At 29.1% G+C, this 25,228-nt stretch overlaps 4 protein-coding genes across 6 annotated transcripts; 3 read left to right on the top strand and 1 right to left on the bottom strand.

The window, feature by feature from the left end:
• Positions 1 to 2,081: 2,081 nt before the first annotated feature.
• On the top strand, positions 2,082 to 3,385 carry LOC113548662 (cytochrome c oxidase subunit 6C). The gene is made up of 3 exons (XM_026949661.1): positions 2,082 to 2,261; positions 2,953 to 3,129; positions 3,193 to 3,385. Exons 2-3 carry the CDS (start codon positions 2,957 to 2,959, stop codon positions 3,266 to 3,268), a joined length of 249 nt encoding a protein of 82 aa, XP_026805462.1. The 5' UTR covers positions 2,082 to 2,261; positions 2,953 to 2,956; the 3' UTR covers positions 3,269 to 3,385.
• Positions 3,386 to 4,457: 1,072 nt separating this feature from the next.
• LOC113560341 lies at positions 4,458 to 15,443 on the top strand. 3 transcript variants are annotated; one of them, XM_026966164.1, is made up of 9 exons: positions 4,458 to 4,819; positions 8,983 to 9,040; positions 9,101 to 9,237; positions 9,489 to 9,661; positions 9,725 to 12,383; positions 12,462 to 13,451; positions 13,627 to 13,780; positions 13,842 to 14,207; positions 14,963 to 15,443. In XM_026966164.1, the coding sequence occupies exons 3-9, from the start codon at positions 9,105 to 9,107 to the stop codon at positions 15,003 to 15,005; spliced, it is 4,518 nt and encodes a 1,505-aa protein (XP_026821965.1). In that variant the 5' UTR covers positions 4,458 to 4,819; positions 8,983 to 9,040; positions 9,101 to 9,104; the 3' UTR covers positions 15,006 to 15,443. The 3 variants fall into 3 exon arrangements, with proteins under 3 accessions (XP_026821965.1, XP_026821964.1, XP_026821966.1); XM_026966163.1 differs by having other exon boundaries at positions 13,842 to 14,203; positions 14,963 to 15,435; XM_026966165.1 differs by lacking the exons at positions 4,458 to 4,819; positions 8,983 to 9,040 and adding an exon at positions 9,325 to 9,392 and having other exon boundaries at positions 9,100 to 9,237; positions 13,842 to 14,203; positions 14,963 to 15,432.
• A 3,390-nt stretch (positions 15,444 to 18,833) lies between these two features.
• On the top strand, positions 18,834 to 22,216 carry LOC113551917 (26S proteasome non-ATPase regulatory subunit 12). Its single transcript, XM_026954496.1, has 8 exons — positions 18,834 to 18,995; positions 19,117 to 19,296; positions 20,425 to 20,661; positions 20,806 to 21,089; positions 21,152 to 21,376; positions 21,449 to 21,617; positions 21,737 to 21,814; positions 21,901 to 22,216. The coding sequence occupies exons 2-8, from the start codon at positions 19,123 to 19,125 to the stop codon at positions 22,117 to 22,119; spliced, it is 1,386 nt and encodes a 461-aa protein (XP_026810297.1). The 5' UTR covers positions 18,834 to 18,995; positions 19,117 to 19,122; the 3' UTR covers positions 22,120 to 22,216.
• Positions 22,214 to 25,228, bottom strand: LOC113551909 (dihydrolipoyllysine-residue succinyltransferase component of 2-oxoglutarate dehydrogenase complex, mitochondrial). The gene is made up of 10 exons (XM_026954484.1): positions 24,573 to 25,228; positions 24,371 to 24,456; positions 24,234 to 24,307; positions 24,086 to 24,157; positions 23,831 to 23,886; positions 23,645 to 23,753; positions 23,224 to 23,587; positions 22,955 to 23,153; positions 22,636 to 22,887; positions 22,214 to 22,575 (listed from the first exon to the last, which is right to left on the bottom strand). The coding sequence occupies exons 1-10, from the start codon at positions 24,660 to 24,662 to the stop codon at positions 22,441 to 22,443; spliced, it is 1,437 nt and encodes a 478-aa protein (XP_026810285.1). The 5' UTR covers positions 24,663 to 25,228; the 3' UTR covers positions 22,214 to 22,440.

Below are 25,228 nucleotides of genomic sequence, written 5' to 3'. Positions count from 1 at the left end.
TTACGTATATCAAAAGAAAACAAATAGTATAAAAACCGTATAAAAACAGTACATATTTTACTTAGCGCACATCATAGTCCAGTCGCAATTGGAAATCCATTATTTATACAATACTATTCCAATATCTCCCGTATCCGGTGAAACATAATTATTCTATTTTGTATAATGGCAATTGGTAGGAGATAACCCAAAAAGTGACAAAATTCACTTATCAATAAATTTATCTGTAAATTTCTAAGTCTTAAAGAACAAGACTATCTTTGATTTTTGAAACATATTATAAAATATGTTTATTTTATATCATCAGAAAACACAAGGATCCAAATTCTAAGATCCAACACCTGACAACAATAAATAAGTCATAATAATCAACAGAATAAATAGTATTTAGAAAGATGTTAAATAATAGTGAGAGGAAGTGAACGGACGAAGTACCAAAGAGACTAATAAAACTAAAGGATTTATATACTCAATAAAATTTTATCCAGATTCTAGGATAAAAGTGATTCACCGCAATATAGCCAATAGTTAAAACATACATACCAAGAAATCATGATTGATTGTATCAAAAGTCTTTGAAAAATCAATACCTATAAATTTACCAACTTGAAATTTAGATTAAAATTCTTAAGAGTCTTGTCTCAGTGGCCTCTATCTTACATAGGTAGCAAATTCTTATATACCGAATTCTTATTAAGGTTTATAACAAAAAATTTATAGGCAAATTTATAACCTATGTTGATCGAAACAGAGAGGACTAAAATTATCAGATTTTGAATAATAGTTATGTTTACAAATAATAAAGTTGATGGTTTTTTGTTTTGAAATAATATTAATAATATTTTTATTAAAATCTATTAAAATTGCCTATATCAAGCGCCTTATAAATTCGAGAATGGTTATTTGGTAGCGTCTTCATTGCAAGTATCTTACTACAACATCGAAACTGCATCTAAATAATTATTTATATAATACTTGAAATGGTAGTATTAATCCTGTCATATTTCATATTGTACCATTTGTATCATATGAACTGCGCGTCCTCCGTACCAAAACGAATTGTTTTTTAATATTTCCTAGTATTACTATTTTTGTTAATAAACTTTTTTATTTCTCTTGCTATCAATGGGTGTATAGATGGGCCAAATTGTATACCTTTTTCTAATAGTGCCGTCTCCAAAATTTAGTTTCTACTTTCAGACCATAGGTATAATATTTATACGTCTATGACCTATAATTAATATTTGATTTGTATTGATTATTTAAGTCAATGATCAATTATTTGAGTTGATTCATTGATATTAAAATTAAACGTACATGCCTTAAGTGAACTCTAATCTCTATATCATATTGAGTTCAACGTGTACCGTATACCGTTACCTTATATGTATCAATAACGATTATAGATAAAATATTGGTTACTATACGGAGCGTCTGTGTGGTGTAACTTAAGATTTATAGATAATTAACTATTATCTATAAACCTTGGGTGTAATTTACACCACTGATATGTAAAAAAAAAATACGAATTTGTGGCACCATCCACTACTTTGGCTTTACATGTGTATTTTTTGCGTTTCTATAGTTTTCAATGGGAAATTTCAATAACTAATATTAGTTACCGAAATTATTATGATTTTAATATTATCTATATCACGGTATTTACGATTTTCGATAAAACACTAAACATCTGAAATTTGTTTTTACTTATTATTTTTTTTTAATAAAAAACTTTGGTTACTTGTACAATTTAATTATTTACAATAGTCAATCGGCAATTGATATATAAAAATATGAAACACCCAAGTTTTGAGTTTTATTTTGTTATTTAAAAAATGAGTAAATATTATATTATAATATTATTAGTATTTCAATTAATTTAAAAAGATATCTATAATCGTGGTAAGTATAGTAAATTAGTAAAACCGGAGTTTTAGAATATTGGTGAAAACAACATCTAGTTCATGTTCATTATGAATATTATTAAGTTATCAAAGATGTATGAAATAATAACCAAAATCTCATTCTTCCATGACATTTCATCAGGGCTGCAGATAACAGCTCAAACAGATGTTTAATACATCGAAGAAATTTTTTACGAAACGCTAACACTGAAACACTTCTTAATGCTTATTAGTTAATACCGAAATTCTTCACTATTGCTTATTTGCTTCAATCGGAATATTAATTTGTGTTGCGCTTGTGATTTATTTCCCATCTCGGAAAGTTGTATATCTATTTTGGATTCATTCACCAAACTGGTAAATATTATTTGAAATTTTCACAGACATCAAAGTTTATTACTTTAGACAATGTCCGTAATTTTCAGTTGATAATGTGAAGGTCAATCTTTGACAATTATGTATAAGTTTAATTTAGTCACGAATTTTGGATACTCAAATACCAATTTATTGATTTGTAAAAATCAGGAATTATTTTCCTTATGAAAATGTTGCGTGTTAACTTATTGTTTAATATAAATTATATTTCATGAATCATGTTATAAGTAGTTGTTAAAACACAATCTTGAACTCAAAATAAATTTTTCAGGAATGACCATTGTGTGGTGCTAAAAAGAAATCTCATCGATTATTAATCTATTTTAAATTGAATATACCAGAAACCAAAGTTTGCTTAACATTGACTCTAGTTTTATGATGTAATTTTAACGAGTGTAAATTTTCATATGAAAAAATTACGTCAAAATATAATTATTTACTTTTTACTCGAGTTAGAATTATAATATATCATATCAACTTTTATAATTTAAAATTGTTTAATAAGACAATACACCTTTAAAATAATCATACATTTTGTCATTTATAGATAAAATATGTTAGGATCATTATAATTTACCTCATAAATAAGGAATAACATTGTTTGCAGAAATAATCTTAATATAGCATTTATATTTTTATATTTATAATAATTTTACATTAACTTCTATTTTAGAACCATGTCTGCTGGAGCTGTAGTACAAAAATTAGCAAAACCACAATTACGTGGACTTTATGATAAGAAAACCAAGTTCCACCTTGTGTTTAGTGTTGTTTTATCTATTGGAGTTGGTGTGGCATACAAATATGGCATTGGTGAACCTCGTAAGAAGGCTTACGCAGAATTTTACAAGTAATTTATAAAACTTTCTTTAGTGTAAATAGTATTTAACATGTTTAATCTTTTGTTTTATAGACACTATGATGCCGAACAGGATTTTGAAAGAATGAGGAAGTTAGGACTTTTCTCATCTTGTCCTGTTGATGATTAAAATAACCTATGTCATAATGTAACTAACTAGTTGTTCTATGTAAATTTATTTGATCAGAAAAGTCAATGAATACATTTTTGTATTGATAAAATATAATTAATTATTATGTGCTACAGATTTTATTCTACTATTTATGTGTGTATGTATGAAAACCACAGTGTTATAGATAATTTGTAGCAATATTTTATCACTGAAAACATAAAATACTTCAATATTATAAAGTTAACAGTATAATCTATTTTTAAATATTTTTTATATTGAGAAAAAAATTGGTATATCAAATACTTGAGAAAATTTTAAGTGTTTTCTCTTTTTCAAAACACAAAATCCCCTGAATTGTGACTATTGTTATACAAGTACTAGTAAAGCTACACATTGGCTGAGTGAGTACAACGAGATGAGTTACTGGATAATTATTACTAACAAACTAAAACATTGTTATATGGTACATTTATTACTCATCGTACGGCTATGCCTAAAATTTAATTTAACACTGGCCAGTATTTAAACTATTAGATTCTGGACGATCTGAACCATGACGAAATCATTTGTTAATCGTTAATTTCAATTTTGGAATCATCCACTATCGTTATCTATCACCAATTAATATATTCGAGATTTTATATGATTTTCGACAGTGTATTTGCGATAACATCAGGTGCGCCAACCCATTAGAGCTGGTGGTAACAAGACTAGTCATAGGGTTAAAAGTCGTTACTACGCGGGATTTCTGCACCAGTAAGGTCTGCTACCGAAGTCATCTTTTTTGCTGAACCGTCGACGATTTATTCAACAGTATTAATTTATTCGATTATTACATTATTCTGTGCTTGTAGCGGGGTGACAGATAGCAACGTAAACGGCATATTTTATTATTCGAATTTGCGTGATTTGCATCAACTCATCATCAACTTACTTTATGGCGTGTGCAGTGCGACCAACTGGTCGGGGCTACTGCTGATCCTTCCGGTTGGATTTTCCGAAAATACCGAAAATAGATGAAGCGTAAATCTAGCACCTCCCCGACAACAGGGTCCATCTGTTCACAATTTTTGACATTCATGATTCGGTCAACCGATAAGATCATGGGACGCGGTGGCGTAGAACACCGCTACCGCCGGGACATTTAGCGCGTTGACACATTGGCGGCACTGCGACGGGCAGTGATGTGCATTGCAAATGGCCGATCTTGTTATTGTTCCGCAGTCCCGTAGCGTTTCGCGATTTAACACGATAATATACCCCCGAACTCGCGAAAGCTCGTCGTCGTCGTCTTCGTCGTCGCCCCGCACGGATAACCGCAGTGTTGGTGATTGCCGTCGTGTACCTACCGTTTGTTAATCGTCCGTCCAACGAAATACAAACGTCTTCGCCGCGAACGCATCGGCGGCGTTTCTCCCGTGTGTGTGTGTGTGCGTGAGTGTGTGCGCGTAGACCGCAATATTAATATTATTATTACGACTTTGTGTGAGTGTGTGTGTGTGCGCGAAAAGTGTCCGATGTATAGTAACAACGTCCATTGGATTACACTCCGGCCGCCAGGAATAACATGTACGTAACAGATCGGTTAACGCCGAGCTTTGTATAGGGTTTTTGTTGGTGGCGGCGGCGGCGGTGGCGGTCGGGCGTTTCGGGTTGGCCGTTGCACCACCGCCGTCGCTCCCTTGGCCAACACAAAATGGTGGTCGGGTTCGTCGGACGACAGCGTAGTCCGCCCATGTAAAGGACTTGATTTTTCTCTCCCGTGGCCGAGTGGCCGAAGGAACCACCTTGGCCACTTGACTAGGGGGCCCCCGGCCGCCCGCCCGCCTACCACAGCAGTGTTATTATTATTATTATTATTATTATTATTATTATTGTGATGGTCGCACAGTCGGGGCCACGTTCTTTAGTAAGGAGGGGAGGGGTTGAACATTTTTTTGAGTTTTGACAAGACACTGATCGAATTTGGAAATGTTAATCGCGCCCACGGACCAAAACGATTTTGTTATTTCAGTTATTTGTCGTTGTCTTGTGTTTCGAGATGAATGTGGTCGACACGCGCCCAATGGATGTCAATCCTAAACGAAGTCGACCTAACACTACTTTGTTGGTGTCGCGTCATTTTCGATAATTTTTTTTTTTATCTCGCCAACAATTTTGTCGTGTTTGTAAATGTGTAGAGTATAAATTAGTATAAATAATCATTTCATTTGAGATAACCATTGCATGATCATAATATGATTGTCTTAGTTGGTAAGTAAAGTTTTTAAGATTGTGTATCTGACACTGGCATGAACTAAGAAAGACCATCGCTTTACGAACGTTGACTTGACTAGTCTGTGATAACATATTTCATTATATTTTTTCGCAATTTTTAAAAGTCAATAATTTAAAATTAAACACTTTATTGTAAGCATTTGCATTTCAACTTAGGTAGTATAATAATATTTTATATTTAGCAATTTTAAGATATTATACCTATTTGTATACATTTTTAGTGGTTTTATTGTTTTCTTAATTGCGTGTGAATGTCGTGCTCACTGCTGATGTAATTGTCAATATCAACATTTTTTTTATTAAAATAAGTTTAGGATCATAATTTAAAAAATTTAAAAGTACAATAACAATACTTTCTTTATAGTTTCATTATGATGACAGCGCCCTGTACTTGTTTTTAAATACAAAATCAGGATCATTGTCTAAATTATCTAGTTATTAAAAAGAATCTTAACTTTCAATTCTATAACCCTTGTCTATAACTAAATAAAAACAACAAAAATAATTGAATTGCTTAATTTTTAGAGAATTTATATAATCTTATGATTTTATTTTATTTTATTTAGTATTTAAATCTATTAAAAGTATTTTTTATATACAAGATAAATTAGACTATACAAATGTATTTTAATGACTTTTAATGTTAATGCAGCATTCAAATGTCACCACTGACTTGATTAAACTCAACAAAAAAAAAATGTCTTAAATGTATGGATTAAACATGATTTTATATTGAGCAGTGGTCTTGTAGCCAACTAGTGTTTTGTTCTTATACATTTTAATAATAATTTTAATACCGTATATTTTCATTTTTACTGCAATATTTTAATGTATAGATTCCAATCAAATTAAAATAAGTCAATCTAATAAATTTATAGTTATACTTAAATTATTTTCTTGTAGCAGTTGTAGGTATCACTTACTCTAGTTTGATATCATCTATTTTGTGAAATTATTATTATACTTATTATTATTTAGTAGTATAATAGTTTTATTTAAAATTTTTTTTTCTTGAATTTTTGAACAATTACATATTTACTCATTTGATAGTATTATAAATGATATTAAAACTTATCATCTTAAGTATCAATTAAGTAATTCATTAGCTACTGATTTTGAAATAAACATAATCTATTTTTGTCATTTTAACATCTATTTATCTGTTTATTTATTTAAAAATATATTAAACATTTATTAAAATTGTATTTATAGTATTGTTAAAAATATAATTAATATGTAGTTCTATGGTATCTATTGGTAAGTTGTTGTTTAAAGAATTTGAAATAGGCAATTTTATTATGATATATAAAATAGGGAATCAGGTATTGTAGTTTAATAAGTCTTGAAGCTCATTGCTTTTCGGGATGCTTTTTCAATTGTCCATGACTGAACAATTAAAAAAAAATAATCGCATTATTACCATGTTTGTTTTAAACAAATTTTATTTAAAAATAAGAGTATGTTTCTATTTAATACTTCAGGTTTGTTTGTAGTTAATTCCTAAGTGTATAACTTGACTTAATACAATTTACACATTTTGGGGTTAATTTGACTTGATGCAGCTGCATACACGTGGATTATAGAATTTATTATTGGGTAAACCTTTTTTAAAAAATATATAATATTAAATACAAATTTATTTTAATTTTGATTTTTATAACTAATAATATTCCAAGTTATATTGATATTAACTAACTATTTTTATAATTTACATTTTTACATCTCTTTTTTTGTGTATTAAGCGTTAATTAATTCCAATTAAATCTTGATTAAATTTAAAGTAATAAAACAAAGTATTATTATATTAATAATTAGATACAATTATAAATATCTATTTTTCAAATAGCTTATTATGAATTTTTATTGCTGAATCATACAAAAACTAAATTATATGTTTTATGTATAATATGTAATACAATACCTGTAGTTGGATAGCACTTATTACTTAATAATATTTTTTTATAATTGATTATTGTAATTTGATTTAAAATTAATTTTAGCTAGGAAACTTTTAATAGAGGATTATTAGAGTTAGAAGTTATTCCTATGTAGGTACCAATTGGTTAGATTTTTTTTTAATGCATTATTAGCTCAATTATTATTTGTAAGGTACCTATGATATAAACAATTTTATTTTAATCTATACTAATATAAGATAATATTAAAACATTTAAGAATTAAAATAAAATCGATCTTATCTCTAATAATTATAAGTTTTATTATACATAATTGACTATCTTATTTGTTTATAGTATGTATCTGTTATATTATGAGCTTAAAAAGTTAAATTTGTCTAAATTTATTAAATATATTTAATTATAAACAAATGATAAGACATATTATAGACATAAATTTATCCACAAATTGATATATTAAAAAGTTTAGGAATGTATTATCTATGTTTTCGATCTGTCAATCTAATCATGGGTGTTTAGTTCTTTCTCATTTTACTAAATTAACTTAGAATTTAAATATGTTCTAAGTATTTAAGTAAAATATATTTACCTAATATGATCATTTATTTTTGCTATAGCTATCTAATGTTTAGACTATAAGTATATGTTTTTAAATTAAAAAACAAAATTTAGGTTTATAATTTAGATAACTAAATATTCAGAAATTTGTAAAGTAATATATAGTAAAATGTGTTAAAAGAAAAATATTGGGATAATTAAACACCTGTTTTAGATTTTGAGCAATCAATGTGAAAATTGGTTTTATATTAATAGGTACTCTATTTTCATCTTTTCGTGTTAAGATTGTGTTTAATTTATTAAATATTTTACTTAAACTAATATTAATATATACCGTTTTGATAAATAACCCAATGTGGTGACACTGATCATTTTGCTTATATTTTTGTATTTTTTGAACCATTAGGTAGTTCATAGTATACAATAAACCCAATGCTGGCTACACACTTATTTATCCTACCTTATTATTATTAACAATATAAACATAATAAAATATACTAAGTAGCTAAAATAATATTAATTATTGTATTTATTAATATTAGACAAAATTTTACTCTGAATTGTTTTTCTTTTACCTAATGATTAATCATTTAATTCAAATTTAATATATTTAATAAAATAACCTATTTACTAATTTGGCTCACTTGATACCTAATATACAGCAGAGTAAATTCCCCAATTTTTAAATTTTAAATTTTCTTATAATTCATTGTTTATGTTAAAGTTGTCTTGCGAATAACATAAATAAATAATTGTGTAATAATATTCTGTGTTGGTTAATTAATTAATGAAAAAAATTATTAAAATACCTTTAATTACAATTATAGGTACTAGTCTTAAATATTTTTTTTTTATTAATAAATAAATTTATATTTATAATGAATTATTGTAGATCACAATATTTAAGTTTGAGTATGTGAAAATATCTACTATAAATTATTTTATTTCATTTGATAACTGTTTTATTTATGTATGTTTTAGGCTAAACAAATAGTTGGATTTAAACCCAATTTGTAAGAAAATGGAAGATCTGGTTATGGTATGTTTATATAGTTTAAGTGGTTAAATTTATATTAAATGTATTATTTCATAATTTCAGTGAAATGGCCGCAAATAGCGATGGTACTACTCAGCTGGTTACAACCATTGTCACATGCGAAGGGGATCTGAATGACCCTCAATTTAACCAACAGTTTGATAAGATTGTGAAAGATCTAAACAAACTTTTATTTCAAGGTAAATTCATACTTGATATATTTAAAAATATCCATTATTTTATTAAGTTTAATATTTTTGTTTTTCTTTTGTTTCTTTTTTTATTAGGAACTATACAAGCACCTGTAGATTATTTTAAAAAACCCATAGCATGCAATGTAGACTAGACATGAATGGTACTTACTTGAGATAAATAATAAATGAACATAATACATATTACTTTAATTTTCTAAAATTGAATAATTTTCATTTTTATTTATAATTTTTTTTAGGTTCGGCTGAAGAGAAAGGGATTTATGTAAACAAACTTGAGCCATGGAATTCTGTAAGGGTAACTATTACTGTGCCACGAGAAGCTGCTACAAAGCTTCAGCAGTTGGCACAACAAGGGGATGCAGCTCTTTCCAGGCTCGGAATTTTATCTGTCCAAGTCGAAGGCGATCAGGTTTGTTAAAATAAAAGTATTTCATATTTAATATCTATTATTTTATGAAATGTTTGTGTTTAGATGATTTCCTTAAGACTCGGCGGCAATCGGTTTGGTGGAGAAAGCCAAGAATTAGTGTTAAGAACATCAGCTGGCCCATCAAATACCAATCAGTCAACAGCTTCAGAAGAAAGTGCTGCTGTGAATTCATTGATCAAAGCTATGGCGTCCGCAACATCTCCTGCTCTGCAGTCTCCATCGCCTCAATTGTCAACACCCCAGTTCAAAAGCCCCAACGTAGTGGCTGTCGATTCTACCCCTTTGCCTCCGATACCACCTTTGCCCTCCACGGCAGAACCATCCCCAAGACCCCACATATGGCCGTTTGTAAGCATGAACCAAGCTGCTCAGACCATACACAACCGAGAGTCGATGCACACAGGACCTCCACCTCCACCACCTTATCCAGGATCTCAAAACGGAGTGTATAAAACCCAAAGATCAGGGGATGCAAATGCATCAGTGCACTCAAGTCCGTTGTTGGTTAATTTGTTACAAAATGAAGGTGCTGGAAAAATGCCTCCACCAATGGACAAACATAAGAAACCGTTAATACCTTCTCCAAGTGTGGTGAAAAATCAAGATGGTTTTTCTGGTTCAGAGTTTACTCAATCTGCATTTGCTAATGTTGCTTCAGATGTTCAAGTTGTCCAAAGGCTACAAAAGCTACCAGATTCAGTTACCAACAGTGCTCAGAATCGAGTAGATTCCATTGGATCTCCTAATGGACCAACTGCTAGGTTGGTTAACAAACACAATGTGCCTTCCCAAGAGCTCTCACAAACCCAGAAGATTGTTGGCTCATCAAATGTACAAACTTCTTATGCTGTTAGGCATGCCTTTTTGTCAAGCTCACCAATTACCCAAAATCGTTTACAAACTGTTCCCCAAAATGTCACTATCACTACCAATCAATTAAAACTTAACCAAGGTTATATCAATCAAATGAGGCAAGGTTCAAATCATCTGATGGCTAAGCCAAATATTACTCAACAATTTGTTCAACCTCAAATAAGGTTACAAACACAGTATAGCCCAGCAGGGTCGCATAAACCAATTCAGACCAATGCCATATTGCAACAAAGGACAGATTTGATGTCTACTCAATTAACAACTGTTAGCAGCCATGATTCTACCCTAATGCTAAAAAGTCCATCGGTTTCAAGTCAATCCCAAAACATCACTTCCAATAATTCATTCCATCCTGTACCTAATCAGATAACAAATGTTTCTCAAACCTCTTGTACATATAATGAAACGTCTCAGCAAAATTTTAATAATCTTATACAGGGTACTCATAATCATAGTCAGGCACAAACTATTACTGTAAATAAAAAACCTGATCCATCATCCAATGAAATTAGCTTGCAACAAAGATTGATTACTCAGCAACCTTCAGAAAATACATGTCAAGAAATTCAAAAAAGTGTGGTAACTAGTCAACCGATAAAATCTCCACCTTTAACTTCTTCTGGTAAACAGCGGCAGTTTCTTATAAATCCGTTGACTGGAGATATGGAACCTATGTCTAGTGATAGTAGTTCAGAAAGTGATACAGAAGAAAAAATTAAAAATTTGCCAGTAGTAGATGATAGCTTTTATAATTTTTCTTCGCCGATAACAAATGATAGGTCGAATTCTGTATTTTCGGATGATGAGGATACTGGTTCTCCTACCTCGCGTCGTAATGATACTACTACTGATCAATCTGATTCTGAAGCCACTGTAAGATCAACAAATAGTGAAGCATCTTCTCGTCATCGATCAAGTCCGTTACCTGCTCCTGCTGAAAAAATAAAGCTGCGGTTGAAGAAATTGACTGAAAAGAAAGAACCATATAAAGTTGATGTTTCATTTGGTAGTTCTCCTTTGTGTAAAGTAGACAAAAGGCACTTTGGAAATCCATCAACGCCATTAGCTGGGTCTTCTGCTGAAGGACTTCGTGTACCGCCTTTACATATTTCATTAAGAGGAAGAAATGCTGCTGTGGTAATTGGTTCAAGAAAGGAGAAGAAATGGAAAGACTCTGATGATGAAAGTAAGAAATCGACAGGGTGTAAAGTAAAAACAAGTGTAAATCACTTAAAAGCCAAGAGTTCAAACCAGGACTTACTAAAAATTTGTTCAAAACAAATAAAACTAGAAAATATTGAAGACGATGATTCGAGAGTAAAACTAAAAAAAATTGAAGAAAGTGTTGAGCCTGTATCTTCATCAATTGATTCTAATGAACCCACCAGCAGTTACAATCCTGTTCTACCCCCTGGAAGGATATATCCAACTGAAGCTGAAGTAGCATCAATTTTAAGGTCCATGCCTAGTGATAAACATAATAAAATGAGCTTGAGCTTTAATAAAGTTAAAAAAAGAGAGTCTAAGAAGAAATGTTTACCTAGGGAAAGGACAGGATCTGTAGACAGCCCCAATTTGCATAGAATTGTTGAAAGAACCCATTCTAAAACTAAAATTAATAAAAGTAGTGCAGTTTCGCTGTTTAAAAATGTTGTAAAATCATCGGCAGTTAAAGAAGCTAGAATGCTTGCAGCTGCTACTTTTGGAAATAGAAACAATTTTCATGAAAAACAACGGGCTTTGAACAATGGACTGGATACTGTTACTCAACCTAGTGGATCACAATCAAATAATCAAAGACGAACTAGTGTTGATATACCATTTACAGGTAACTTATTTTTACTTAATTGAAATATAAATAACAATTATTTGGTAATTAGTAATTATGTATTTATAATTTATTTAGGTACTCATACATTGAATTCTTCAATGACAAAATTGAACAGATCTCTTAGTGGTCAGTCTAATGATACATATCTACCATCTAGCCACTTTTCCAACCACCTTTTACCTGGTCAAAAATTGCAGGGACCTAATACCTTTCATAAAGATATGAATAAGAAACCATTAACTGTAGTCAGTCGAAAAGTGACTAATTCAAAAAGTAAAGATAGTAGAAATTCTAAACTTGAAAGTGGAGTAAAACGAAAAGAATTTCAATTGACTACAAAACGCAACGATCATTTTATTCAAAAATTTGATGTTGATAAACCTAATTGTGTCACTGTTGGGTGTGTTCAAATAGAAAAACGTGAAGAACATCTAACACTGCCTATTACAGATATTGATGTATCTGAAAAAAATTTAAAACAAAGGTTACTAGAAGATACTATACCACAAATTAGAAATGTTATGAGGATAGAAACTCCTACAATAGAAGATATCAAATGTGAACGTGTTCAAACTGAAACTAAAAACATGAACGGAAGTGAAAGTCCTGCTGGCCATGGTAACACTCAAGGAGAAGATTCAGGTATTGAGTCTATGGATGCTTTATCAGAGAAAAGTCCTAACCAAGGAGAAAGTCCTTGTAGGAAAGATGATCAAACAACTGGTCAAAAACCAGCTGTTCCATTGAAACAAGAAGAAACTAAAATACCTGTTGCATCTATAGACCAACAGAGCACAGCAGATTCTCCTGATTTAGATGATATTCAGCCATTTCGTGTAACACCAGCGCTATATACATATTCTAATCCAGAAAAAATTAGAGACGATTCTCCTCCTGTTTCGCCTAAATTGGATATTGAAGATGTTCTAGATCCAACAGAACCACACCTTGTTTCTTCTTCAGAAACTGATGGAGATTTACCCTCTGTTAAACTAAAGAAAAGGAAGCGTATGGATTCTGAAGATAGTAAGACTGATTGTGATGCCCCTGTACTAAAAAAACCAAGTAAGTAAAAGCTTTTAATGGACCATAAACAACACGCAGAAAAACACTGAGCAGATTATATAATTTTAATTAAAATTTTTTAATGTTTTCTTTTTGTTAAAAATATATATCCAACATAATTTATTTTGGTTTTTATTTATTTATAATAAAATATAAATTATTTTAATTTTTAAAGATATTGAAAATGATATGATTGGAAAATCAGATATAGTATCTATGAATGTTGCCTCAGAAAAATCTCTATTAGAACAACTTTTGATAGATATACCAATTGATTCCGATGCAGCCAAAAAATCAGCAGTTACTACAAGAAGCACGCGTTCTCATAGGTACTAAGCATATAACTTATAATTAATTTGTTTCATTGAATAACTTTTTTTTTACTGATAGAACAAATACGCGAGTATCTGTACAAGTTACCTCGGGAGCTCCATCTCAACCAAGCTTACCATCACCCACGCGTCGATCTAATCGTAACACACATCCACCTAACAGAACGTGTGCTGGCAAGTCTTGTGATAGGTCTACGCCTAGTAAAACTATTGAAAAAAAGGAGAAGAATACACTTTCTACACCTACTAAACTTGATAAAACACCTCTCCGACCTCAATCAACAGCTGTTACTATTAACACTAGGGCTGCAAGTGCTTCAAAGCAAACTGTGACAATAACATCTCCTTCATCAGAAATTATGACTACTGAAGTTGATAAACAGACTACTAGAAGGAAAACAAGGAGCACGTTGCCTAATAGTAAGTAAGAATTTCGATTATTGATTTCTTATTTATTGTTAAGTTCCAGAATCCTATCACTTTTTATTTTTCTCACCCATGATAGCAAATTTACATTCTGCAGAACCAATCTTGTGTTGTAAAATGCTCAATGCTTATGTATCACAAAAAAATTTAAATATACAGTGGAGTGTCGATCATATGCACTTATTGGAATCAAGTGGGAATGTGGATAATGAAACAATGAATAAAAATATACAATGAACATAATTTAAATGTTTTATATAATTAAAAATAAAACTAATGTGCTGTACGTATAATTTGATAAAATAAATTTACATTTCTTTTTAAATCTTTGGAAACTAGATGCTTCACTGTAGTGTAGTTAAAAACCCAGTGAACAAAGAGATTTATGTTTGATACTATAATATTACATTTACATTATATAAATTTGAAATTTTCTTCTTTATTTTTTAATTTTTATGTTATTGAATATAAATTGAAATATTTTAACAAACTAGTTTTTGACAAAGTATTTTTTTTTGTTTTAAATAAAAAAAAATAACTAGAAATTTTTTAAAATATCCTGTATAGCTTTTTTTTAGATCATATATATTATATGATTTTTTAGGTATGAGGCTAACACAGATGACTAATATTTAATTAAATTACTGTAATTTAAGTTTTTTTTCCAATCATAAAGAACATTATTTAAAAAAACAAAGACTGTATATAAATAAGTAACAACTAATAACTTCATTATTTTTATTTTGTTATTAGTGGATCCGGAGAATGTAGCGAGACGTCGACGAGCGTCACGTGATGGTAAATGACATACACAACCGGTGCCGACGCCGACGACACATAATACTGCGTCATCTCCGGCCATCGTCGTCGGACCCGGGTAATTTCTATTAAGTTCTTTTTCTTTTTTATATAGCAAAATATTGTATCCCCTTTTCTGTTTGTTAAATTTAATGTGTTTGGATTCTATTAAGCTTACAATTCGAGATATATATATATATATATATATACATTTATTTTTATTATTTTTATTATTGGTATATCATATGTACGAATGTCTGTATGTATCTGTATGTGAATGAATGTATGTTTGTATGTATATGTATATGTATATATATTATATAATTTTTTTATACAAAAAATGTATTCAGATTTTATAAGAGGTGTAGTAAAACTATAAATCCAGTTTCTCATATAATTTATTATTAAATATTTTTTATTCTTTTATTTTCAATAAATAGTTATTTGTTATTTTTATCATTGCTGTCTATATACTTATATATATATATATACACATAAATATATATAAATACTGTTGGTTGTTGTCTTAGGAATATTATTATTAGAGCAAAAACAATTGAAGTACTAAATTAATTTTATTTACGATTTGCTTGAAGTATTTTTTTCCTTTTTTACATCAGTGTTTCTTGTTATGTAAATATTAAATGTAAAATAATGTTGGACATTTTGTTGCGTTTTCAAAAAGTAAAATAAAATTTAAAAAAAAATATATATATATATATTGAAATGAATATTCATAAATTTTAAATTTACACATGATTTTTGTATAATGTGTCATAGGTGTCTTGTGCATTTTGTTGTCCCTTAAACATTTTTATGTAAATAATTTCATGTAATATTAAGTTAAACATTCTTGTAAAATTTAAGTAAACCTTGTTACTCGTGTTTTTTTTCTTTTTTTTTTAATGGGTGAAAATAATGTGTTTCTTCTTGAGCTTTATTATTATTATTATTATTATTATTATTATTATTATTATATTATTATTTTATTTTATTTTATTATATTATATTATTATTATTTTTTATATATATACAATCTGATCGTTGATGACGATTAGTGACAATAAAACTTTAATCTAAACAATCTTAACAGTAAAAAAAGTAAGTGCAATAATTTTGTGTGTGTAAATAATTTACCTTTTTTATAGTGATAATTATTATGATTAGCTACACATTTTTAAAAAACAAATTATGTTAAATTTCCTTTTTTTCTGTCATTGGTGCAATTATCACGTGTACACTATTGGCAGCTTTAAAAAAAAATCAAATTGCGAAAATTAGTTTTCGAATTTATTACATTTTTAAATTACATATTTTGTTTGCATTACACCTTCTTAATGATAAAAAAAAAACTAGAGAATAAAAAAATTGTAATTGTTTAATTTTTTTATAGTAATTATATATGGTATTGTAGATTCTATTTATAAATAATTAAACAATTTTGATGTATAAATCAATATACATACATATGTACAATTATATATTTGAGACGACATATACACATTTTATTATTGTAAATAGTTGTTCAGTTTTAAGAAATATATATGTTTCAGGTAATCATATTTTATATTTTACTTAATAATTATTTTAAAAGATTCAATATTTTCAAAAAATAAATTGGAATGTATCGGTGTAACATCAAGTGTTTAAGAAGTTAAATTCTTTACTGAAACATACTGAAGTCATCAGTATGTAGCTGATACGTTAACAGTTTTTCTTCTTGAAAATCTTGATCTTTAACAATAATGGTAACCTTTAAATTTTCTTTGAAATTGCATAATCTAAATATTTATCATTTTTAATTGTAATATTTCTAAAATATTATTTGTTCCAGAAGTTGTCTAATTATTTAGTAATATAGTCATTGTTAGAAAACATAATTAAAGTTAGAAACCATCTATTATTTAACTATTGAAGAGCATGTAATTAAATGGTTTAATGCATATTGATGTCCTTTAGGAAGTGACACAGTGGAGGAGATAACTCTTTTTCCAGAAGAAAATATTTCTCCTTTGACCAATGGATTTTTGTGCAGTATAAGTACATTTCTTCCTAAATAATTTTTCAAATATTAAAAATAGATATTTGAATTAAACATTGAAAACAATCAATATATTATAACAATTGTATGCTATTTGATAAATTTTTTAAATTTTATTTATGATAAATTACAATCCATTTAGTTTACAATAGGGAATTTATTTCAATGAAGTAATATAAGTTAAAAATGCATGAAAAGAAGTTGAGATATTTAAGGATTGTAATTTAGGTATTAAAAAATGCAGCTAGTGGCACCAGTTTTCAGTCATTTGTTATTTCTGAAATAGTAATTTTTCCTTAACTTTATTTAAAGTAGAAATTTTTTTTGAAATATTTGTATACTGACATTAATCAAAAAAATGTCTCTAATTATATGACAATTATCTTTTCAAATGAACATGACCGTACATAAGGATACAACAAAAACTACAATTAGAATAAATATGAGTGACAATTGTAATAAATTTAAAAATTATTAAAAGTGTAGTAAAAGTACAGAACATCAGCTTGATAATACGATTATAGTATTAACTATAATATAGTGATAATGATATAGGCTGTCGGCCTATCATGGTTCGTCACCCCAAAATATAATTTACAAAAAAGATATACTATTTATTTTTGATATATATTTCAAAAATAGTATTTGTTATAGATTTAAAAATATATATTGTGTGTAGTTTGCAGAATAAAATCATAATGTTCTTACTACGGATATTGTTATCTGATTTACTTGTTGATATTCAAATTAAACACTTAATTCTGTGATTTAACTTTATAAATATAATTTATCTGAATATTCTGTACATTGTGAATTAAACTCATGTTATTAGATTAATTATTATGTATAACCTTTGTTTAAACTAGGATTAACTTTAACAGATACAATTATATATTCTAGACCACGGTCTTAAATCCCCAAATTGTATTTATTATCAATTACAAACTAGGAAAGAACTGATTGGCGGTGGACTGTGGTGCTCATCACAAAATTATTCCTCTACTACTCTACACAGCCAACCAATAGTACAGTGTCATTCAAACTTCAAAATCTCCATATTCTATACCCAATTAAGAACGTTTAGTGAGTAGTGACACTGACAGCCGACAGGTAATTCTAATGGCTGTACAATGGCCGTATTCTTTATCGTGAATTGTATTAACATGTTCTTATTCATTATTATGAATAACATGAATTCATGATGACTAAAATCATGACAAAATATATATATTATGTAATATATTTTGTCATGAGTAAAATTAATATATTAATAATTGGGTAATAAATGTTAACAATTAATAATTATCATTAGTAACACTGTTGATACTGCTACATACTAATTTTATGGTCATGTACTCATATTGTTAATTATTAGCTTAGTTAAGAAAATATATTATACATTTATATATTAAAAATTTTAATTAGTATATTGATACAATTAGTCATGACAAAATAGATATTTTGTCATGCAATTAGTGACTAATGACTAATGAGTACCGCGGTGATATCACAAAATAATTCTGTTAATAATAATTAATAACACAATATCAGCATGTCAGTCCACGTTGTAAAAATTTAAGATCTTAAAATTTAAATTGTGTATCGTACTATCGTTCCTTAATCAGCGGAATATGGATGAGAGAGCAGCTCTCTCTATATCGTGGAATTATGGATAAAGAATCAATCACAACCACGCTATGTATTCTCGATTGTTGTTCTTAGCAAAAAAAAAAAGAGAAAATTTTGTTTGTTCCTCCATGAAAACCCCCATCGACAACACATTCGTGATTTGCAATTTTATTAAACAAGTTAGGTAATTTTATGTTGATATGAATTACGAACAGTTTTAAAGTTGTATTACTTTTACACTTCTTAGTTCTTTCAGTTCTTTGTACCTTGAGTGAATTGAAATACATATAAGAAACTCTATCGTTCAACTGAAAATATGTAAGTGCCATACTATAATACCCAATTTATGTTCTTGCTCCTCAGATTTTTTTTTGTATTTCCTTTGTATATGTTTAAACGATGGTATTGAAATCAAAAATGTATTTTATTTAAAATAAAGATCAATATGATGGATAATTTGGAACCTTTGACTACCGATGGTGGTCGTATAGTGAAAATGGAAGTGGACTACAGTGATACATGCGATGAAAAAATTGCTATTGCTGAGAGTTTGGCAGCCAGTGGTAAACTACAAGAAGCATTGGATACATTACTCATGCTTGAAAAACAAACTAGGACTGTAAGTTATTCTTTTTATATCATAACAACTACATATTTGATCATGTATTTTGATTACTTATTAGTATCTATACTTTAAATGTATGTACATATTTTGTACCTATTTAATATAAAGTAACTTTAAATGTCACCCATGTTTTGTATAAATCTATTTTTAAAGATTGTTATTTGTTTCAATTGCATTAGTTAAGATTTTTTATCATTGTAATATCTAAGGGTGATTAAATGTGTTAGACTATGGTTTGGGATTTATTGCACTAAAAATAATTAAAATATGCATTTAAAAATATGAAATAATGCAAAATTTGTATAAATATTTTTTTTTAACTGCATATATGTAAATACTAATTGTTATGTATTTTTAATTTGATTTGGTTAAAGAATTAAATAATTCCATTAGTAAAAAATATATTTTCTCTCTGAACCCCCTGTTATATATTGACTTATACAACTATTATTTAATATTAATACATTTTTAAACTCCAAATATTAATATATTCAAAAATATACACCTAACTATGTAGGCTAGTTGATAAATAGTAATATGACGGTAACAATACATATACATATAGTATATAGTATATTACATATACTGATTTTTTCAAAATGTTATTAAGTTTCTTATTGCAATTTTGTACAATAAAATAAATAATATTAGTTATTTGTTGATGACAAGACCTTCAATTACTGATGGATAAAGATAATCATACATTTTTATGTCAAGATGACTATTTAAAAAAATTCTTTTGAACTTAATACAAACACAATATTAGCCAACAAAATTAAGATCACTTAGCTAAAAAAAAAATTGAAAAATTGACTAATATGCTAAAAAATTTGCAAATTTGCTCTTTTTTAAAAAATGACGAAATATACAAAAAAAATTACATCGCAAAAATAATTTCCATCTAACCAAAAGCATTCTACGAGCATTACAAAAAAAAAAACATGCAAATGCAAGTCCCAACCCTTAGTTAAGAGTTTATAACTTATGTTTGAAAGCCTCTGAAGATACTTTATGTTTTATCATTAAGATTAATACATTTTTTGAATAGTAATTTATATAAACATATAATAAACCTACTTTGAATTAAAAAAATAAATGTTCTAATATATTATTATTTTTTAGGGATCTGATATGGCTTCAACTAGTCGAGTTTTAGTTGCTATTGTTAAACTATGTTTTGAAGCTAAAGAATGGGCATTACTAAATGAACATATTGTTATGTTAACTAAAAGAAGATCACAGTTGAAACTTGCAGTTGCAGCGATGGTCAGAGAATGTTGTACATTCATTGACCAAACACCAGATAAAGAGACAAAATTGAAATTAATTGAATCCCTTAGAAATGTTACTGAAGGAAAGGTAAATAACTCCATTTTTATTTTAAATTAAAACAATCCGATGGTATAAATTTAAATGTTGTATTATTGAATTTTATTATTAATTTAGTTTATTAAAACTAAAATATAATATTTTAGAATAAAAGTACAATTTATTATTTTTTAGATATATGTGGAAGTAGAAAGAGCTCGTCTAACACAGAAGTTGGCTCTAATTAAAGAAAATGAAGGTGATGTAACTGGTGCTGCAAATATTATTCAAGAATTGCAGGTGGAGACATACGGTTCAATGAAAAAACAAGAAAAAGTTGAACTCATTTTAGAACAGATGAGATTATGTTTGGCTAAGAAAGATTATATTCGTACACAGATTATCTCTAAGAAAATAAACACAAAGTTTTTTGATGATGATAAACCTGAAATACAACAGCTTAAATTAAAATACTACAAGTAAGAATTATAAAATTTAAATTTTAAATTTTTAAATAGTTATTATTAATTATATTTTGCAGATTAATGATTGAACTGGGTGAACACGATGGTTTATACTTAGATATTTGCCGCCATTATAGAGCTATTCAAGTTACTCCTGAGATTAATGCTGATGAAACAAAATGCAATGCCGCTTTGCAAAATGCTATATTATACCTCATATTAGCTCCATACGATAATCATCAGTCTGATTTAACTCACCGAATTCTTGAAGATGAAACTTTACAAAAAATACCAAAATACAAGTATGTATTTTTATACTTAATGTAAATATTATATATAATAATATACATAATATATGTTATTATGATAAATAGATCATTTCTGCAATTATTTACTACCATGGAATTAATTCAATGGAAAGAGTTGAGCAAGGATTATGAAAGTGAACTAAAATCTGGATCTACAGCTACAGATGTATTTTCAGAAAGCACTGAAAAGGGGAAAAAACGTTGGGCTGATCTTAAAAATAGAGTTGCTGAACACGTATGTATTCAAATACAATTTTTAAGTTTAAAATACATTTTATATTAATATTTATAGCCCCTTTCAATAATTATTGTTTATAGACAATTATAATTGTTGTTTTTTATTTATATTTATAGAATGTACGTGTAATGGCCAAATATTATTCAAGAATCAGAGTTATTCGAATGGCTCAGTTATTAGATATGACTTTAGAGGTTAGATGATAATAATGTTACTCTTCATTAAATTAAATTCAAATCATTTTGTCATATAAAAAAAAACAACTAAATATTTGTTTTAGGATACCGAACAATTGTTATCTAATATGGTTGTAGATAAATCTGTAAAAGCAAAAATTGATCGTCCTTCAGGTGTGGTTGAGTTTTCAGTTGCAAAATCAGTTAATGAAGTGTTGAATGAATGGTCATTTGGACTCAATGACCTCATGAAGCTAGTGAATAATACTACTCATCTCATCAACAAAGAACAGATGGTTCACAAACATTTACTGTCTCATTAAGAAATAATTAACATTTGTAAATTTCCCCAAAAACACAAATTTAATAATAATTTAATTGTTATTTTAATTACGATAAATTATACTCATCCAAAAGTGTTTTGCTCGTTTTCAATTTTATATAGTTTGAATGAGTATAAACAATTTATATTTTTTACATTAACTATACACATAAAACAATGATAGGGGCGATAAGAAGAGAATTACATATTAATGAGTGAAAAAAAAATTGTGAATATTTTAGGAATAAATTCAATATAATATAATTAAATTAATAAGTGCTTGTTATGTCTAAGTACGGCTGGCTTCAAATTATTTTGTTGTTTATAATCCTGCAACAATTATTCTAGGATCCTCAATGGCAGCTTTAATTTTGCGCAAGAATAATACAGCTTCACGTCCATCTACAAGTCTATGATCGTATGTTAAGGCTATGTACATCATGGGTCTTATGACAACCTAATTAATAAAATAGAAATTATTATTATCAAGAACAAGAAACTGCAGTTATAGTTTTACCTGTCCTTTAACAGCAATAGGTCGTTCAAAAATTCCATGCATTCCCAAAATTGCAGATTGTGGTGGGTTGATAATTGGTGTTCCCATTAGAGATCCAAAAACTCCACCATTACTGACAGTAAAAGTACCACCGTCCATATCTTCAACATCAATAGCACCTCTTTTTGCTTTTTCACCAAGAGCAGCAATAGTTTTTTCAATATCTGCATAGTTCATATCTTGTACATTGCGCACAACAGGCACTAATAAACCCTATTAATAATATATTATATACTTAAAACAATTTTACAAATTGTGCTGTTAATACTAAAATATATACTTTGGGAGTTGCTACAGCTACAGATATGTCTACATAATCTCTGTAGATAATTTCATTGCCTTCTATTACAGCATTGACAACTGGTTGATCTTGTAGGGCATAAGCTGACGCTTTTAAGAATGCAGACATGAAACCTAATTTCAAACCGTGCTTCTTTTGAAAAGCATCAAGGTTAGTTTTACGGAAATCCATGATCGAGCTAAATTTGAATTTAAAATTGTAAGATATGAATTATCTTAATAAAAATATTTTAAAAAGTTGAAGATTACCTCATATCTATCTCATTAAAAGTGGTCAACATGGCATTAACATTTTGAGCATCCTTCAAACGTTGAGCGATACGTAATCGCATACGATTCATTTTAACACGGTATTCTGATCTAGTTCCAGTTATCTCTTTGGTGGGATCAGCTGGTGGTAATTTAACAATGGCAGCTTGTTGTTTTGATATTTGGGGGGCAGCTGCTAGTGGTGCAGCTACTCTTGGTGGAGGAGGTGGTGGTGGCGATTGTTGTGCCTGTGGGGGAGGTGTTACAGGAGCAGGAGCAGCTACTGTTGCAGCCACAGGTGTTACTGATTCTGCAGTTTTAGGGGTGTCATCAACTTTAGGAGCTGCTTTGGCGGGTGCTCCTTCTAATAATTTATTGAAACATAATATTTGTGAAATCAACTATAAAAAACTATCTTTACCCGTAATGGTAATTGTACATAAGTCTTGTCCAGCTTTAACAGTAGCACCATCTTCAACAAGTCGTTTTTCAATAACTCCATTGACTGGTGAAGGAACAGGAACTGACGTCTTAAAAAATTAATAAGAATAGCAATTTAATATTGATTTAAGAATATTTATTTATTTTATTATAAGTATTTTCTCACTTTATCTGTTTCAATTTCACAAACTACTTCGTCTACTGCTACTGTGTCTCCAACATCTGTAAAACAAAAAAATAAACAATTGTAATTTATTCAATAATTTCAACAAAGTATATAGAGGCTTATTGTACACAGTAGGTAACTACAAGCCATGTTAGTAAAGTTCCATTTTTATATATTATATATTGCACAAGTAAAATGTAATAAAATTATATTTTAGCAAAAATCAATTACTATAATGTGTTGCAATTTACTTACTTTTTTCCCACCTCATGTCACCTTCAGAGACTGAATCGGCAAAAGCTGGTGTCTTCAAGACGTGTTCTTCCCCTAATAATAAACATGATATTAATTATATTATAGTATTTCTAATAAATATTTAATTTGTATGTTATGTTATTCTTACAGAGGATTGCGCTTGTTTGAAAATAGCGGCATTGATCAAAAGACCGTCTATTAGATGAACTATAAAGCGATGTCCTGAGAAAAAGGAATATTAAAAAACACTGAAATTTAAAAATCTGGGTATTAATAACTACTTACGGATGAGAAATGGTAACTGTTGACAATGCCCTCCTTAGACAGGTAGGTTTGTTACTTTGGAGGACCCTCCATGTATCGTTTGAGACCTGGTAGTGTGATAAAATAGAGAGGATGAAACAAAAATATACATATTAGCTCTATCAGTCGACTACCAGTTTTCTGGGCAGTAGTCTATTCGCCGACAGCCTCACGTATAACTTACCTCAAACTGGGCCGTCCGTCTGGCGGCGGCGGTGGTCTTCAGGGCATTTTTGTGGAGACCCCTGACGACGTGCAACATACCGTAGGCCATTTCGGCTTACAGCGATCAATCGCGAAACGCGTTCGGGGAGAGAACAAAAACCGTGGACTGTGTTCGTCACGTCGTTAGCCTTTGACTTACCTGTGCGAAAACGGAAGAAGGGGGCCTGATAGAGATGACGAGGTCGGTGTTTTCGTCTGGTCCTGTCTCTCGGAGACTAGGTGAGATAAATAATTTTTCGGGTCACTTTTGTCGTAGTATGCGTAGCTGCGGCGCGAGAGAGGTCAGTGTCATACAACTAGGACACAGAAAAGATAACATTCGGTGATAAAAAAAAACCTAACACATGTTTCACACACTCCGGCACTCGTGACTTATTTTATTAATTCGCGACACGACTGCGCGGCAATTACGCGTGAATTCAAATCGAACGACGTTCGGAAAATACGTGAGTACGCGTCGCAAAATCGCAACGAATGAGGAATAGCGATGATGGCGAAATGGCAAGATTAATCTACATATATTTATTCTCGAAACAAAAATGTACAAACTTGTAATTTGTATAAACACTCTCAGCGACGGGACGCGTTGTCCTTCGTGATCAAATCTATCGTCGT

This window comes from Rhopalosiphum maidis, chromosome 1 (assembly GCF_003676215.2).
Source record: "Rhopalosiphum maidis isolate BTI-1 chromosome 1, ASM367621v3, whole genome shotgun sequence".
Taxonomy (NCBI): Eukaryota; Metazoa; Arthropoda; class Insecta; order Hemiptera; family Aphididae; genus Rhopalosiphum; species Rhopalosiphum maidis.
This window is presented reverse-complemented; position numbering and strand designations above follow the sequence as displayed.

Excerpts from the sequence above, each read along its gene's own strand:
- LOC113548662 (XM_026949661.1), top strand. The coding sequence starts at position 2,957 with ATGTCTGCTGGAGCTGTAGTACAAAAATTAGCAAAACCACAATTACGT. Across the intron at positions 3,130-3,192 it reads GCTTACGCAGAATTTTACAA|ACACTATGATGCCGAACAGG; the intron begins GTAATTTATAAA and ends TTTGTTTTATAG.
- LOC113560341 (XM_026966163.1), top strand. The coding sequence starts at position 9,105 with ATGGCCGCAAATAGCGATGGTACTACTCAGCTGGTTACAACCATTGTC. Across the intron at positions 9,238-9,488 it reads AAACAAACTTTTATTTCAAG|GTTCGGCTGAAGAGAAAGGG; the intron begins GTAAATTCATAC and ends AATTTTTTTTAG. Across the intron at positions 14,204-14,962 it reads AAGGAGCACGTTGCCTAATA|TGGATCCGGAGAATGTAGCG; the intron begins GTAAGTAAGAAT and ends TTTTGTTATTAG.
- LOC113551917 (XM_026954496.1), top strand. The coding sequence starts at position 19,123 with ATGATGGATAATTTGGAACCTTTGACTACCGATGGTGGTCGTATAGTG. Across the intron at positions 19,297-20,424 it reads TTGAAAAACAAACTAGGACT|GGATCTGATATGGCTTCAAC; the intron begins GTAAGTTATTCT and ends ATTATTTTTTAG. Across the intron at positions 21,090-21,151 it reads CTTAAATTAAAATACTACAA|ATTAATGATTGAACTGGGTG; the intron begins GTAAGAATTATA and ends TATATTTTGCAG.
- LOC113551909 (XM_026954484.1), bottom strand. The coding sequence starts at position 24,662 with ATGGCCTACGGTATGTTGCACGTCGTCAGGGGTCTCCACAAAAATGCC. Across the intron at positions 23,588-23,644 it reads ATGTACAATTACCATTACGG|AAGGAGCACCCGCCAAAGCA; the intron begins GTAAAGATAGTT and ends ATAAATTATTAG. Across the intron at positions 22,888-22,954 it reads TAGCTGTAGCAACTCCCAAA|GGTTTATTAGTGCCTGTTGT; the intron begins GTATATATTTTA and ends TATTATTAATAG.